The sequence below is a fragment of the Acomys minous genome, assembly GCF_964271855.1.
Source record: "Acomys minous genome assembly, chromosome: 16".
Taxonomy (NCBI): domain Eukaryota; kingdom Metazoa; phylum Chordata; class Mammalia; order Rodentia; family Muridae; genus Acomys; species Acomys minous.
This window is the reverse complement of record NC_140498.1, coordinates 62,212,280-62,230,271: the sequence shown is the minus strand read 5'-3', so window position 1 is coordinate 62,230,271 and position 17,992 is coordinate 62,212,280. Positions and strand designations below refer to the sequence as shown.

At 40.2% G+C, this 17,992-nt stretch overlaps 2 protein-coding genes across 2 annotated transcripts in view; one reads left to right on the top strand and one right to left on the bottom strand.

Annotated features, from left to right (window-relative positions):
• Positions 1–17,992, bottom strand: part of LOC311587537 (uncharacterized protein) — a 494,998-nt gene that overhangs the window by 400,983 nt on the left and 76,023 nt on the right. The gene's annotated exons all lie outside the window — the stretch shown is intronic.
• On the top strand, positions 10,232–14,573 carry LOC311587551 (uncharacterized protein). Its single transcript, XM_084764511.1, has 2 exons — positions 10,232–10,487; positions 11,597–14,573. The coding sequence occupies exons 1-2, from the start codon at positions 10,318–10,320 to the stop codon at positions 12,711–12,713; spliced, it is 1,287 nt and encodes a 428-aa protein (XP_084620637.1). The 5' UTR covers positions 10,232–10,317; the 3' UTR covers positions 12,714–14,573.

The window sequence follows — 17,992 nt, the reverse complement described above, 5'->3', positions numbered from 1 at the left end:
CCATCTTTATCCCTATACTTTTTGTAGGCAAGATAAATTTTGGGTCAAAGGCTTTAAGGGTGGTTTTGTGTCCCCCTCCCTCCACTGGAAGTCCCACATGACTATAGAGGTTGGCAACTTCAGGCTCTTAGCCCCTAATGCTACAGGTCTCAGCTAGATTCACTCACATAGATTCCAAGGACCCTTCCTTTCCCAGAGATGCCCCATTCTGCAGAAAAGTGTTAATTCAGAACATAGCTGTTCTCATAAGAGATCACATTCAAAGACTTTCTTAGGCTTATGTAACCCAGCAGGCAAGAGATCACATCCAAAGGTCTTCTACGTCTGTGTGATTCAGTTGTAATACAAAACATGCCTTCAATCCAGGAGACAGAAGCAAACAGATTTGAGTAAGGCCAGCCTGGTATAGAGCAAGTATCTAGTAAAAAAAAGTAGATCCATATATGGTGATATAGTCCTTTAATCCTAATTGAAGGTTAAGTGAATTTAAAGAAGGAAGCAGCACCCAGGCTTGAAAGTGATATGATTGTGTGGAAGAAGAGGTGATGAATCAGAGAAGATGTGGTAGAATAGGATATGGCCAACTCCCACTAGAGAGAGCCCAGGGAAGCTACTTAAGAGGCATTTGTACAGAGAGAAGAAGCAGTTTTACCAGGAACCAGACCCCAAACAAAATGAGATGTCTTTCTCTTGCTAAAAGCTCAATGATGGTTCCATTACTTTAGGGGTTTTCTTCTGCTAAAATCAAATTAAGCTCTTACAAATGAATATTTATAAAAGTGTAGTCTTGAAGGCAAGTAAATACTTAAATAGAAATGGATCAGGGCATAACGCTTTTACAAACAGTATTGCTGCTGGGCAGTGGTGACATATGCCTTTAATCCCAGCACTTGGGAGGGAGAGGGAGGCAGATTGCTGTGAGTTCAAGGCCATTATGGTCTACAAAGGGAGTCCAGGACAGCCAAAGCTACACAGAGAAACCCTGTCTCTAAAAACCAAAAAAAAAAAAAAAAAAAAAAAAAAAAAAAAAAAAGACATGCATTCTGCCAAAACAGGACTCTAACTAGGATTAATGGGTATGGGGAGAGGTTGATGTAAGGCATGGCCACAAAATTATATATATTCAAGGATATGAATTGGCCTCCAAAATGCTGGGGTTACTGGCATGCTATCTGAAAGTTGTATAAATAAATCACCTGGTAGCCTGTGTGTCACAGCAGGGAAGCAGCATGATTGCTAGTCTGTCACCTGAACATCATGCCTGGCTCACTCCCTGTCCTTGCTGATTCCCTATCTCATCTAAGAGCCCTGTGCTCAGCAGAGACCCACTGACACTTCTCTCCTTGCTGGAGAAGACACCCTCATCCCCCATGCCCCCTCCCTTCGCACCTCCACTCCACCCTCTACCTGCCACCCCCACCTGCAGCCCTAGCACAACTGTGGGTTTTTGTTTTCTTTTTAATCACCTTTCCACTGAGGATGATGTGTTGATTAACTACAGTGCTCTAAAATGATTATCATCTCTTTCCTGCTTTCCTCCCAGGTTTGTTTCATATCTATCAGGTGAAAGGTAGCTGCAGTTTACCTGAAAATAAACATGAAGACAGAGAACCAAAATGTTGTTTCCTAAACTCTCTTTAATTTGGAATCCTTTGTGTACCCTTTCACTTGTGGAACAGACTGATAACTCCACTCCAAAATGAGCAATGGCTTTGCAATCTGTGCACGCTGATTCCAGGAAGAAGAAGGGAAGTGCCTGAGGGTTTTGCTGGGACCTCAGGCAAGCTCAGAAATTGGGACCTGGTGAGCTCAGGGGCAAAGGGGGAGGGGCAGGCATCTGAGCTCAGGAGGCCTGAGAGGCTGGTTCTCCCCTGGGGTGCGTGCAAAGGTGGAAAACAGGGTCTTGGAGAACAGGTGGGAGTGCTACTGAAATGCAAATCTCTCCACATAAAAAAAGAAAAAAACAAAAGAAACAACAACAAATAAAAACACTGGTCCTGCAATGGAAGCCTGTTCCAGGAACTACTGTGCTGTGTCCCTTCAGCACACTCTAGCCATAGGGAAGTGCTCCTGTCACTCAAGACTTAATGGCCAACCAGGGACTCTAGTAAAGAGAGAAAGAGTGTTCTTCCGGGTACCATGCTGTAAGTTCCTCTCTGTACTGGAGCGGACTTGAGTGACTCTGTGCGATATCCTCTGAGTGTTTGTGCTGGGTGCTGTGAGGAGAGCTCAGGCAAGGTCAGAAGACAAAATATGGTAAGTGCAGAGTCACTGCTCACAGTAGGAGGAACAGACAGCTGGGCAGAGGAAACTGGGAATGTATTTGCTGTGTAATCCCTCATCAGCTCCCTGGGGATGCGAGATAAGCAGCAGCAGATGTGGTCATCTGTGAGGTCCTTTTCGGTCTTAGTAATTTTCTGGACTTGGTGATGGTCTCTGACTAACTGCACTGTGTGGATTACATCTACACAAAGCATTGGGAGCAGGGCCTTGTGAGTAGAAACATCCTTGGCAGGATTACAAACTCAGACTCCTAGTTTCTCTAACTTCTTCTAAAAATCTGTTCTTAGCATGTAACATTTAGGTCTAAGATATATTTGGAAGCCTGGCATTATGGCACTTGCCCCAAATCCCAGCACTCAGGAGGCAGGTGGCTCGCTGTGAGTTTAAGGCCAGCCTGGTCTGCAATGTGAGTCCCTGGCAGCCAAGGCTAAAACAAAGAAGCAATGCCTCGAAAGAAAGAAATAAACTATATATATGTATGTATGTATGTATATGTGTGTGTGTATATATGTGTGTGTATATGTGTGTGTGTATATATATATATACACACACATATAATTTTGTGGAGGTTGTAAATGTCATCTCATGTGTTGGGTAACACTTCAGTATTAAGCTGTGATGTACAAGATGATAATTGATGTTGTCCAGCATTTACCAATGACAGCAAGTAGAATTTAGCTGAGGGAGAACAGCTTCTAAAACACCCCACAGAGAAGTTAGCCTGTTAGAGATTAGGATGCTAGGGCACATGTGTTGATTCACCAGGATTGTCAACACATTTGGCTCCAAATCATAGCAGAGGAGACAACTTTGATTTAAAACCAGCCACTTGGCCCATCTTCGTCTTCAAAAGAACAGGCCTCTAATAAATTCCTCACTGGGGCATTACAGTGTCACAACGAACATTAAGGCCTCATGTGGCATAAAGGTCCAGTTTTCTTCTTGAGAAAAGCATAGTTATGCACAGCTGTTTCACAAACCTAAGAAAATATTTGACAGAGACAGAAACAGCCTGTGGCCTAGGCCTGTGAGCTTCCTCTAAGGCAGGGATGTACTGAGGATAAAATAGGGCTCCTTCTCCAAAGCCAGGAATATGCTTGGGAGAGCTGGCATTGATCTGGGTCCATTGTCCTTGGTGTGAGGGGTCTTCAGCTCCTGAAAACCTAACTGATTCTACCATACAGGCTTGGGTTGATCAGTCCCAAATCCACTCTGGGCTTGGTCAGTAGTTTGTGAGAGCCCTGTGTTCCTGGTGTGCAGTTTTGTTTTATAAGACTTGTTCCGTGTTTGTGCTATGGTATGATAAATTTCTGATGACTTCATAGAAGCCTCACATATGGTCCATTTCCTCCATGGATGTAGTACACAAGATGCTATTCTTGAGAAGCTTACTTGGCATAAGTCATAGCTTGTGCAAGTCCTCCCCACCTCAGCTCTTCTAGTTTCTACCTTCTACTTTAATCTTCTCATCTTGTGGGACCTCCAACTCTGGACCTTGTCACTGAAGAATGAGCTGCTTTTTCAGGGCACTAATGTATTTCAGAAAGGATTCTGGGAATATATTTGCTGTGTAAATCCCTCATCAGTCTAAGTGGCCAGACTTGCAGTCTCAGACCATATTGAAATTGTTCCAAACATAACCTGGGGCCTGAACTGAAAAGACATGAGAGCTTATGTGGAATGCCAAATCTGTTGGCAGCAGTAGCCAGAACTGGATGCATGCTGTCATTAACAGATTTTTAAAAGTAATCTTTCAATTGTGTGTAGCGTGATTTCTTCCGGAAAAGGCACGATAATTCTAGGACAGCTGTATTTTTATTCTTTTGGAAAATGTTTCTGAGACCAACTATGTTGTCTCAGGTTGCTTGGATACCAACCTGTTGCTCCCCAGGGCAGTGACCTTGTTTTCCTCTTGATGAAAAATTCTAAATTCCCTAGATAAAAGACTATACCACAACAGTGTTTTAAAATTACTCATTTGAAGCTGAGCTTGGTGGCCACACCTTTAATCCCAGCACTTAAGAGGCAGAAGCAGGCGGATCCCTGTGAGTTCTAGGCCAGCCTGGTCTACAAAGTGAGTCTAGGACAGTCTCGAAAACACAGACAAACATGATTACTCATTTGAGTAATGTAATGAACTGGCTATTTTAGAAACATGTGCAACATGGCTTCTGCTGTCATACTGGAAGAGGAGGTCTGTAGAAAGTGCCCAGTGAAACTGGGTAGACAATGGCTAGATCACAGACTAATGATTGAGACATTCAGCTCCAGGGGTCCCCATTGTGAGGAAAGACCTGATTCTAGCAGGGTGTCAGAATTTTTAATTTCCCATCATGTATTAATTCATGCATGTGAATAAAAGCAGATCAGATGTTTGGTTACCTTTTACTTAGGTTAGCTTGAATCAGTAAATATTACAATTTAGGTTAAGGAGCCATTGTCTGTAGCTGTGTGTGTCAGAATACAGATCTCAGCAGCTAACATTGCACATAGGGGCAAGGTCAATCACTGTCTTATTAATGCCATTCCCTCCAACAGAGAAGTTTCTGCTCTTTTTAATAATCAGTCTGCGAATGTGTTTTTCAAATTATATTTATCTTTCTAAAAAGGCAATGGATGGTAGTTTTAGAATTCACTTTTTTCTGAATCACTGCTCTAATCTTTTGTTTCTGCTCATGCCAATGTTTCCCAGTAATTAAAATATTCATTCTTTTTCTCAAAGGCTTTCATATTCTTTTCTGTTAGAGCAACATCACCTGTAGCTCACCCTTTCTTCATGCTGTGTAGTTTAAGACTTTTTTGAGCACCTAACCCTCTCATTCCCACTGCTTGGTAGATGGTCTTTCAATTCCTTACAGGCAAGGCTCTAACTAGTAACTGAGGAGAAAGAGGCACCAGTGAATGATTGTCCTTGAACTTCCTAGGATTTGGGGGGGGGGGAGTTACAAATAAAGGGGACCTGTGTAACTTTGAAGTGATGTAGTCATAGCACAGAAATGGATGGGGAGTCCCACAAGGGGTGGCCCTCAGAGAAGCTGAAGACCAGAAGAGGGGTGTCCTGGGGAAAGTTATAGAGTGGGGCAAAGGGGCAGAACTTGAAGCAGCAGGGCTTGGCTGCTAAAACTCCTCAGGCAGGGTCCTGGACAGTTCCTGCCAAGTCTACAAAGCTTACAAAGTTTATAAAGAGAGCTCATGGCAAGGAAGGTTTTCTCTGCCATTTGAGTTGGCAAGAAGAACCAGCACAGGGGGAGTGCTGGACAGAGACTTCTTTGGTTTTGAGTTGACAGTAATCCTGTAGTTCTTCTTTAAAGGACATCGTTATATTTCAACATTGTCCTTTGTGCCTGCTTTAATCATTGGTGCCATCTATGTTGTGTGATTTTAGTAAGTATAATCTACTTATATTGCTGTTTCTCTAGAGAATGATAGAGCTTCCCCGATTGTTGTCTTCTGAAATTTTAATATGTTATAAGTTCCTAATTTGGGGGACTTTCTGTGGAGAAACAATTTTACTTTCGTCTTCTTGCTTCTAAAGACATGCTTCTTCTCATTTCTTAGCAAATCTGCATTTCCCGGTTAGTGCAATCATCAGTGTTTGGTGTCTTGCTACTTAAATGACTGATGTGGTTAACAAGTTTATTTGAGTGTTTAAAACATTCTCATGTTTTATTGTGTCTGTGTTCAAATGGATTTGGGTACTGGACATTTCTGAGCCTCAGGTGATGGTGTGGCCTCATCAGAATGGCTGGTTGCTATGTTTGTTAGAGATTGTGGTGATTGTTGACTGCTGTGGGGATGCTTTTCCATTGAGGTTGAAAATATCCCCAAGTAGGTGTAACTTCACCGGATAAGAGATATAACTGAGCATGAGACAGTGACAAAGCAAGAGACTAAGCCAGGAAACAATGTTTATTAATTGTTTTGGCTTCATTTTCTAGCTTGAGATTCTGCCTGTAGCTCCAAAAATGATGCAGTGTGATCTGACAGGACCAAACATGTAAACCTATTCAGACCTAAGATGCTTTTGGTTAGAGGATTTAGTCACAACAGACATGTAGTAAGTAGAAATTTATTTAAGATGGTGCACAAAAAGTTATTTTAATGCTGGATACAACCTGGAATATTCTCTTTTGGAGGAAGGTGGAAGACTAAGGACATGAATAACAAAAAACATAGAGAGCTGTACAAAAAGAGATTACCCAGCTGCTTTTGTAGGTCCTGGAAGAGAGTAATGCAGAGAGTGTTGAGAGTAATACAGGCAGAGGCTGTTGAGGTCATAGGATTTCACTGTAAAATGTACTCCATGAAAAAATTAATCTAGATCTCATTTGTGTGATATTTTGGCCCAAAACCTTTTATTCTGCCCATGCCTAGAGTAATTGAATAGGGCAGAATTTATGAATAAAGGCCAGATTTCTTAGACGGAATATTGAATCACTTGGGTGGTTATTGCTAGTGACTTATTCAGTACTACAGTGAAAAAAATCAACAGGAGGGGTAGAAATAAATGCAAAGTCTGTGTGTAGAGAAAAAGAGCACTAGGTAGTTTCACATGGCAGCCACATGATGGAACAGATGTAGGGATTTTAAGGATATTATCATCATTGAAAAGAAGCCCTTTGCTCTGCTTTTTAAGCCCAAGAAAGTGCCCTAAGTGTAATGCTCCCTCAGGCTAAACCTAATGGAAGCAGTAGGCAAAGTGATTTCTAGACCCAGGAAGGAACTTCCTATAAAACCATCTACACCTGTGACCCAACTTGAAAAGGATTCATTCCAAATGAGAAGCCAAACTGGACAATATCATCTATATGTGCTGGTTCCGGTAACAAAAATTATGCAAAATTTCATGTCATGGATCCCTCCTCTGTGGTTTTAGTTCAGCACTGTTCCAGCTATCTGTGTTTGGCAAAGTGAGAATACTGTGAGATTTATAGCTTCAAACTCTGAGTATGAAGCCTGAGTTGCATTTTGATAGGACAAGAGGTTCAGATACCTAAGCTATGAGAAAGCTGCCCAGGGAAGATGCACATAGGAATTGGAAGGACCTAACTGAGAAATATGTGAGATCTTGCAGGGATAGGGCCATCTAAGTCCTTGGAAACCAAAGCCCTATGTCTCTGAAAAGAGCAGCAGGAGTTGGTGTTTGCTTTGTTGGGTTTCCTGCCTTGGTCCATTCTTTTATCTCTATGTACACATTCCTTTCTATTGGAATGGGAAAGAGTTTTCTGTACCATTGTATGTTGGAAGGTTATAACTTGTTTTCTGATTTTACAAAATGTGGAAGTCAACAGATTGCCTTGAGTGTCGAATGAATCTTTGGACATTTGAACAGTGTCTGTGCTGTTGCAGACCATTAGGATCATTGAATTTAGACGAAATATATTTTCTTCATGGAGTGACCAAATAAGAAAATCTCTCGGGTAGAATGATGTCTTTGAACACTTGTCTCCCATTTGTGGCATTCTTTGGGGAATATTATGGAAGCTTTTCTAAAAGGAGCCTTTCTAGATTCTTTAGTGAGGATGGGATTTGAGTGTCTGTACACTCAACCCTTTTCTTGTTCCTTGTGTCTCCTGTGTTGTGGTTGGAACTGACCAGTCAGCTTCCTTCTTGTGCTGTCTTGCCCTCATTAGTATACACTCCATCCCTATTTCATAGAAGATGCAGTAGAAGCTATCCAATGCTAAGATTTTTTGCTAGCTATCTGTTTTTGTAGTTTGAATTAGTTTTTATTTTAACTGTTTTTGTTTTTCATTTTTTATTTTGAATTTTGACTTTGAAGAAAATGTTTTTTGTGTAGCTCTTGCTATCTTGAAAGTAGGCAAATATACCAAGCCACCTTTTAACTTAGTGATCCATCTTACTCTGGCTACACAGTGCTGAGATTTGATGTGGCAAAAAAATGCCTAGCTTGTTTTATTTTTATACTACAAGCTGATGGGCTTGGGATGTAGTATTTGCATGTATGCTTGCACGTAAATGTGCTGTTGTGCATATTTTCATCCACATCTTGAATTGTAAAGTTGGAAGTGACTATATTCTATTTTTCAGGATGGCATGTATTCATGACATTAAACTACATGAGCTTTCTGGGTCACTGGAATGTAGTTGTCTGTAATTCTACCTACAAGTAGCATTTATCTGAGTTTTTAAACGAATATGTGCATTTTGCCTTGTGCATGAATATGTCTATGAAAATGTGCCTGGTCCTCATTGTGGTCAGAAGATGGACTCAGACTCAGGAATCTGAACTTGGTATAATGGGTAGTTATGAACTTCCAGTGTGAATACTGGCAATTGACTTACATTATTGGCAAGACCAGCAATAGCTCTCGTGTACCATCTCCCCTGCCCTATGTTGTTCATTTATTATCAACATCTATATTGCTAATATTTTCCTCTCTCCATTTTTAACTTCTTAAACATATATTTTCTATTAGTAAGATCTTATTTATGGTACCATTTAAATTGGAGCACTTCAAGTTTCTGGAAGATGATACAGAGCTGGAGGGAATGCCTGATACTTTGTAGGAACTTCAGTAAAGACCAGATAATTCTATTTATCTATTTTGTTTGGTTGTGTGTTCTACACAGGATTCAGGGTCTTAATATGTGTTGGAAGCGCCCTGCCGTTTGGGGCTGCAGTCCTCCCAGTCCAGATAGCCTTTGTGAAGTTGGTGTTAGGTGCAGGCCTCCCTCTCTCCATCATGGCCTCCAGCTCTCTCCATACTCCACCTAGAGAGTGTCTTTAGATATAGATGCGCCAATCGTATTTGATATATGGCCCTTGACAAAGCTCCCTGCTAGCTCTCCCCTCCCTGCACCTATCGGATAATTAGGCACTGTGTTCCTGTTCATATGACAGGAACATGCTGCCACCTGGGAAATAAGCATCCTAAAAGTGCCTGCTTTCAACCAATTCTGTACACCTATCATGGAAGCTCCCCATCCGTTCTTGAAAATCTACATAGCCTTTGTTCTCGCTGACTATGTTGACCTAGCTCCTAAAGTGGTTCCCAGAGTATTTAATCTCCATTGTTGGTTCTGCCTTCTGGGCCCTACCTCTTGTCTTCTGATCCTCTTGCCTTGTTTGGATGACGGCCAAACCCTACCACCCAAGGGAGAGGAAAACCACAATTTCTATCTCTTGCTGTCCTAGAATTTATTGCATAGACTTGGCTGGCAATCAAATCATGAGCTACTCCTGCCTCAACTTCTTGACTACTGAGATTAACGGAATGAGAAAATACACTCAGTATAAAAATCATTTTTGTAATTAATACTTGTTTATACAACTTCTCTGACATGAGCCCAGTACTCCTCAACTGTTTCTCTATGTCCCCATTCCTCTATGTTGATTGGCATTTATCTTGAAAGGCTATATCCTATTCAAGGGCTGAGGAAGGACACAAGTGGAGGTCAGTATTCAGGATCCTTATTAAATGACTTGGTTACAAAAAAAACAAAACAAAACAAAACAAAGAGCCGGGCGTGGTGGCACATGCCTTTAATCCCAGCACTCGGGAGGCAGAGGTGGGCGGATCGCTGTGAGTTCGAGGCCAGCCTGGTCTACAAAGTGAGTCCAGGACAGCCAAGGCTAACACAGAAAGACCCTGTCTCGAAAAACCAAAAAAAAAAAAAAAAAACCAAAAAAACAAAAAAACAAAATGACTTGGTTACATTAGAACATCTGTATCTGGAAATAAGTGGAGAAAGCCACAGAATTATGTGAATATATTGTCAATAAAGAACACAGTTACAGTGTTATCACTACCATGCTTTCTCTTGCACACCTGTATGAGATGTTATAGGATGCACTGACCTATGATGATGTGAATGTGAAATTCACTCAGGAAGAGTGGGCTTTGCTGGATCCTGCCCAGAAGAGTCTCTACAGAGAGGTGATGCTGGAGACCTACAGGAACCTCACTGGGATAGGTAGGACTGGGAATTTTATGTTGCTTTCTAAATCTAGTGATAACTGTTTCTCCATTGCTGTTATTTGTTATTGACATTAGTCAACTGAAACTGAGGATGAATGAGATGAATAAATCAGCCAGATATCTGAGGTTAACTGAAGGGCAACTTGAATTTTGCCTAATTTCCAATAATATATCATGCATTTTCTGGTACTCTATTTTAGGTTACAATTGGGAAGACCATAACGTTGAAGAAAATCTTCAAAGTTCTAAAAGATCTAGAAGGTAATTTTCATGTGCAAGTTGATACAAATGTGTACCTGAATTACTTTTAGTGCATCCTTTAAGTTCTAAACAGACGCAAGAGTGTAAATATGCACTGCTTGAAGTGTATCGATGATTATTAAATTCTGACAAAAACATGTACCTCAAAATCAGTTATCTGGTTTATTTTTGTAAGTCATTTCTCTAAGAAAAAAGATAAGAAAACAATGTATTAACAGATATCACCATATGAACCATAGTGAGCTAGAGTGTAGAACTGCTAATCTCTTTAGTCTCATTCTACTTAGATACTGCAGAAGATATACATATTAACCTTCTAATAAACAAGTAGACCATAATAAAGGTCGTGTTCCTAATATATTTGCATTAATGTTGCTAAGTTTAGTGAGAGGGGCAGTTTGTGAAAATGAAGAAAGTTATTCTGGAGAAACTTTTATCCCTATACAATATTTCAATGGAAAAAATAAAAAGTGAGACTGTGAGTGCAAGGTTAACCTTTTCATTTGTTATCTTCTTTAATAAATATATCATTTATTACAATGGATACAAGCCCTGTCGGCATAAGAACATTGAACAAAGCAATATAACCCTCTCTTACCCAGAAGAATTAGAAGATTTGTAGTAGTACCCATAACGTGTAGACTTTCTGAATGTAATAGTGTGTACAATGAATGGCTTTTCCAATTTTATTGGTAATACATCCAGAAAAACATCCATGAGGACTATCAATATAGATTGCCTCTGTTTGCCTTGGTTCACTTTCCAATTATAATATGACTCACATGATTGGAAAAAATTTAATGCAATCAGAGTGGTAAATCTGACTTCTCCCAGTTCTTTTCCAATATGTGAAAAACCCTCTTCTGTAGTAAAATGATGCTATAAATGTGGTCCATGGAATACATGGTCTTACAATCACAAGGCTCTTGAAAAATGCAAAAGAATACTTGAAGAAGGAAGGAAAAATGAAAGTCAATAAAGTGATATTACCATGAGATCTAATTACTTTTAAAATTAGACCAAATGGTAAAATTCATTCACACAGATAAATACATTCATCAGTGTAATGAATGTGGTATAACTTTGACAAGTGCCCATTATCTTTGCAGGAATCAAAGAAGATATAATGGAGGAAAACTCCATCTCTTTACTCAGTGTGGTAAATCTTTCTTATGTCAAAGTCATCCTCAAAGGCATGAAATAATTCATACTGAAATGAAACCATATGAAAATATTCAGTATGGTGAAGCCTTTTTAAATCACAGTAGTCTTAAAATTCATAAAAGAACAGAAACTAGAGAGAAACCCAATGAATGTGAAAAATATTTTATGGTCTTTGACCATCAACGTTATCTTCAAATTCCTGAGAAAATTCATACTGGAGAGACACCTTATGAATGTAATCAGTGTGGTAAAGCCTTTACACGGAAAAGTTCTCTTCAAAGGCATGAAAGAATTCATAAAGGAGAGAAACCTTATGAATGTAATCAATGTGGTAAAGCCTTTGCATGGCAGAATTGTCTTCAAATGCATAAAAGAATTCATACCGGAGAGAGGCCTTATGAATGTAATCAATGTGGTAAAGCCTTTGCACTGTACAGATATCTTCAAAATCATGAAAGAATTCACAGAGGAGAGAAACCTTATAAATGTTACCAGTGTGGTAAAGCCTTTTTATGGCACAACTCTCTTCAAAGGCATGAACGAATTCATACAGGAGAGAAGCCTTATGAATGTAATCAATGTGGTAAAGCCTTTGCAGTGTACAGATATCTTCAAAGTCATGAAACAATTCACAGAGGAGAGAAACCTTATAAATGTAACCAATGTGGTAAAGCCTTTGCATGGCACACTTCTCTTCAAAGGCATGAAAAAATTCATACAGGAGAGAAACCTTATGAGTGTAATCAATGTGGTAAAGCCTTTGCGCAGCAAAGTCATCTTCAAAGTCATGAACGATTTCATACTGGAGAGAAAACTTATGAATGTAACCAATGTGGTAAAGCCTTTGCATGTCACAGGAGTCTTCAAACGCATGAAAGAATTCACAGAGGAGAGGAACCTTATAAATGTAACCAATGTGGTAAAGCCTTTGCATGGCATAAGTCTCTTCAAAGGCATGAAAGAATTCATACAGGAGAGAAACCTTATGAATGTAATCACAGTGGTAAAGCCTTTGTGCAGCAAAGTCATCCTCAAAGTCATGAAATAATTCATACAGGATAGAAGCTTCATAAATATAATTAATGTTGTAAAGCTTTTACGTATCACAATTTTCTTCAGAGCCATGAAAGAATTCATACAGGACATAAACGTCATGAGTATAATGACTGCGGTAAAGCCTTTGAATGTCGTGGTCGTTTTCAAAGGCATGAAAGAGTTCACGCAGGAGAGAATCTTTATTAATGTACTTCATATTTTGAAGTCTTTACATGCCTTTACATATAAAGAGAAATTTTGTGAATGTAATTAATGTAAGATAGCTTAGCAGTACATAGTATCTCACAGACTTGTTCTATGAAGCCGGAATTTTGAAGGACCGGCTCCCCAAGTCTTTGCAGAGTGGGACATCGATTTTCCAGTGTCATGCTTGTTCAGCATTTTGATAGTCAGTGTGCTCTCAGCAGTAAGAACAGTTGTTTGATTCAGTGGCTATTTTGCCACATTTGTTTCATAGACGTCCATTAGCTTAATTGAAGTATAGTGGATGTGCAGCCCTAAGCATCTGTGTCTCTCTGTCAGGAAAGGCCTTTCTTCTTGACTGCCATATTCTGGAAATCTCTAAAGTGTTTGAAGACCATCTATGTATTTCCCATAGTGAATAACCATGCATGTCTATCTATGTATGTATACTGAACAATCAGTTTATCTCAGTTTATGTAAATAGACAAACATTGTTTGTTTCTAGCTATGCACAATCTTCTTAACCTTGAAAAAATATACAAGAGACTAAATAAAGCTTTTGCTGTAATTAACTGAACTAGTATATAACAAGACGACAAGTAAGTTTTCTAGGTGAGCAACTACTGACCTGCATCTCCAGCCATCGTGAGTAGCTTGGAAGAGTTCACCTTCATAAGACTAGAACTACATCAAATGGGATAAAGGAGTAGGTGCACAACACGTCAGCAGTAACGACATGCTGTTGATAATACTGCACCAACTGTGAAAGCCCTTTCCAAGTGTGTATAATCCTTTAAGCATTGCTAGTGTCTTATTTTGTTTTGTTTTGTTTTGTTTTTTAGTGGGTTTTTCTACAAGGTTTCTCTATGTAGCCTTAACTGTCCTGGACTCTCTTTGTAGACCAGGCTGACCTTGAACTCACAGCCAACCACCTGCCTCTGCCTCCCGAGTGCTGGAATTGAAGGCATGCGCCACCATGCCCAGCTTTTTTTAGTTTATGTTTTGTTTTGTTTTTAGCATTGCTATTGTCTTAATTTACCACAATGTCCTGCTGGGGCACCTAGCTTGTCTTCAACAAATGAGCATTTAGTTTTTTTTTTTAATTTAGGTCACCTTGAATATAACTGCAATGAACATGAGAATTCTGAAACCTCTAAAACTAATTAATGTGCATGGAAACTGTTCTCAGAAGATTGCAGGTATCCATAACAATTCTGTCATTTTATGAGAATCTGAGAATGCTGCAAGGACACCAGCAGAGCCAACTAGCCTAGATCCATGTGGACTTACAGAGATGGAAGCACCAACCAAAGAGCACACATGGACTGGACCTAGACCCCCGCCCATATGTAACCCATAGGCAGTGTGATCATCATATGGGTCCACTAATAATTTGAGTAGGTGCTGTCTAGGATATAGACAAAGTGTTGGACAGTTTCAATCAATGTTCCCTAGCCAGACTGCATTGCCCTACCTCAGGGGATGTGTGAGGGTTCAGTTCTGATGAGACTTGTAGTGGTGGTATGGGTGTGAGAGCGCATGTGCACGCTCACATGCGCACTTTGCCTTTTCTGAAGGGATAGAGGGAAAAGGGTGGAAGAGAGGGTATGGGAGGAGAGGAGGGAGGGGGCTACAATCCCAATGTGAAGCAAATATATAAATTAAAAGAAACTTAGTAATGAATTCTGTGTACTGTGTGAGACCTGGAGGCTAGGTCCTACTTCCCAGAGCCCAGTGAGACACGAGGGTACAGTCTGAGGCAAACAGCAAGGGATGCTTTATTGATCCATGATGATGGGGTCTTCCAAGCTCTATTAATCTGGAGACCCCGAATAACCAAAGCTTGGGTCATTCATACCCTTACAGAAGCCGAATTGGCGGTTAAGCAGAGTTGATGGAGCATGATTGGTTCTTTATTTATTTATTTTTTTTAGATTTATTTATTATGTATGTATAGAATGTTCTGCCTGCATGTACACCTGTGGGCCAGAAGAGGGCTGTCCATTCATATTACAGATGGTTGTGAGCCACCATGTGAGTGCTGGGAATTGAAGTCAGTACCTCTGGAAGAGCAGACAGTGCTCTTAACCTCTAAGCCATCTCCTCAGCCCCCTATGATTAGTTGTTAAGATTACCATTTAAAATAATTGGTTACTAGTTATTTTATCCCTGAGGGGACAAGAGCTCAGCTTGGGACATCACGTGCTGTCAGGTGTTCAGGACAGGTATGAGGGTGTGGTTTTTCTCTGAAAGTATACAATAGCCATGAAGCCATCTCAGGTAGTTTCTAGTGGCCAGGGTTGAAAAACAACTTTCTCTATCTCTTCAACTGTAAACACACAGAAACAGGGCTAGAGTGAGTGTGTGTGGAGAAGACAGTTCACTCTATTTATTGTGGTAATGGAGTTGAGTGTGTGTAGGTAATAAATCCAAAGGCATCAAAATTAATGCACTAAATATGTGCAATTTTATACGAGCGACAACAATGCAATATGGTTTTACCTAATTTTTCTTGCTATTGGTATGAAATCCAAACGCTCTGCTTTAAGAGTTTATTTTGTATGCTTCACAATCCTGTGTCACATTCAGATTTATTGTTCAGTTCTGGACCATGCTCTATTTTCACTTTTGTCTTCTCAGGCAAGTCATATCTGGTGCATTAGCTTTTATGTGGCCACATCCATGAACTGTGGGTCACTAAGGTTACACTTAAGTCCACTTTCTATGTCTTTGTGCATTATATTCCTCCAGTTCCAGGTTGACAGACTTGCTGTAGTAGAATATCATTTACCCTTGTACACCATAGTTTACAACACCATTAAAACCATGTATTGTCAAAAAAAAAAAAAAAAAGAAAGAAAGAAAGAAAGAAAAGAAACGTTCATGTTGCAGCAAAAATTCAATAGAATCCAAAGAAAGCTCCTAACAATTTATTACAGGAAACTTGATTCCAAAGCTATATGGTATGAGAAAACTCATAATTTTCTATGTGGCTGTGAGGAAATAGTATAAACATTGGTACAATGTGACCCTGAACTTACCACAACATAGAACAATCAAGAATCTGTACAATATTTGTGAAAAAAATGAGGGAATGGAGATAAAATGCCAAAAACATAAGCCTAAATTTATATTTAAGTTTCATCAAAATACCTAAGGACACTCTGCCAGGGAAAGTGTGACCTTGACCGAGTTACCTATGATGGTATGTGTAACAAACACAGACTTCACTATGAAAATCACTCAGTACCCTAAACTGCCTTCTAGCTATTACTAATCTCTCTTGCAGAGAGGCTTCATGCTGGAGAGCTCTCTCAAAATATGGTGATCAGAAAGGTAGTTCTGTGGCCCTACAGCCCCTCATGCCCCCTTGTGGTTGCAGACAAACTCAGCCCCACTGAATCCCACAAAGAAAACAACGTTGTAGAATAATTTATGTCTGCTTCCTGCCAGATGTATTATGTCACAAGGTGTGGAAACTGCCCTGTCTATGTACCGTGCACAGCTGAGAACCCTCTGTGTCTCAGAAACTCCATTTGTACCCTGAAACTGATTTTCCATGAATTTTGCCATTGTGGCTGGTGGTATTGGAAAAAAAAAAAGATTATCATGTATTGCTGAAGCATAATCCCCATCAATTACTTTCTATCAGTTTCCATACTATTTATACAATTTGACACAAAAATTGACTGTAGAATGTCAGGTTCAGTACTTCTAGAAACTAGACCTTCAGTTTTCTAGTCTGTCTTCCTACTGCACACGAAAACCAATGCCTGTATGTGTACCCTGGAGAGTGATAGTATAAGCTCCACAGCTTTCCACTGCTTGGGCTTCAAAGCCCACTCATCCAAAGGGAATCCACACTCAGGAAATTCAGAAGCCAAAGACCTCCTCGCTCTGCTGTGATCTCACAACACAAACTAAAAAAGTCAGTGCGAACCATTCTACTCAGTCCCAGCAGCTCAGACTGTGACATACCAGTAGACTTTCTCCTCCTGGCCATGAGGCAGCTGCCTTCACAGTCGCCATGGCATGGCATGTGGTATTCCTCACAGTTCCCTACAGCTGCATCAGAGAAGAATCCTGGAAGAAACATGTAAGCTACCTTCCTCTCAGGCCCCTCTTTCCTAAACCTGCCCAGAGTCTCTCATTAGCTAGGAAACTCCATCTTGGCCTTTGGAAGGTAGCAGCTCCTCTACTGGGGGATCAGAGGTCAAATACCTCAGACAGTTGAAGCCTTCCCAGCTCCACCCTTCCTTCCTAGGGCCAGACAGAGCAGTCCTCTGGGGAATTTGTTTTTAAAGAATTTTCCAATCTCCCAGAACACTTCTTGTTTCTTTTTCAAGGCACATACACCTTTGTTTACATATTATGTTACACACTCAATATGCAGCACAGCCATTTCTATTTCATAGCTGGGAAGTCCTGCATCTGAACCTCAGTCACATTCAAAGACTAACAAAGCAAAAAAGTGAATTTGGATGTAACATAAAGTGGAAAGGAAATAGCTGTTCCCATGCAGGGTGGAGTAAGATATTTATAGATAAGAGCCAGAGATACCAGCAAGGGGGAGGGGGTCATGGGAGGGTGTCCAGAGTGTACATGCCATGAGACATATTAAGAAAGGAAGGAGGGGAGAATCATGAGCAAGACCTAGAAGTCAGGATTGTAAATGATAGAGGAAAAGCACCAGGTATCCCAAATGATTGGATTCCATAAGGAAGGGAAGCTAGGAGAAGGGCAGCCCAACACTAGGCTAGAGGGTGGGGTATGCCAAGCATTACCTTGCAGTAAGTAGGGACTGAGTGATGCTAGGAGAACCTGACAGCCAGGTTTCTATTGATTTGTTAAATAGGCACCCAGACTTTGTCTCAGGCTTTAAGACTTAACTCTAAGGAGAAATGAAAAGGTTGAAGTAACTTAAGGATAATCTATATCGTTATTTTAAAAGTTGGAAGAGGTTTTAGTCTTCGAAGAGTCTCGAAAATAATTCAGAGACTAAACATATGTAGTAGAGCACACCAAGATTTACTCCCATGTTTTCTCTCACCTTGTACGTATTCAAACAGGAAAACTAACATTCTTGTCAGGTAAAGCTAGAC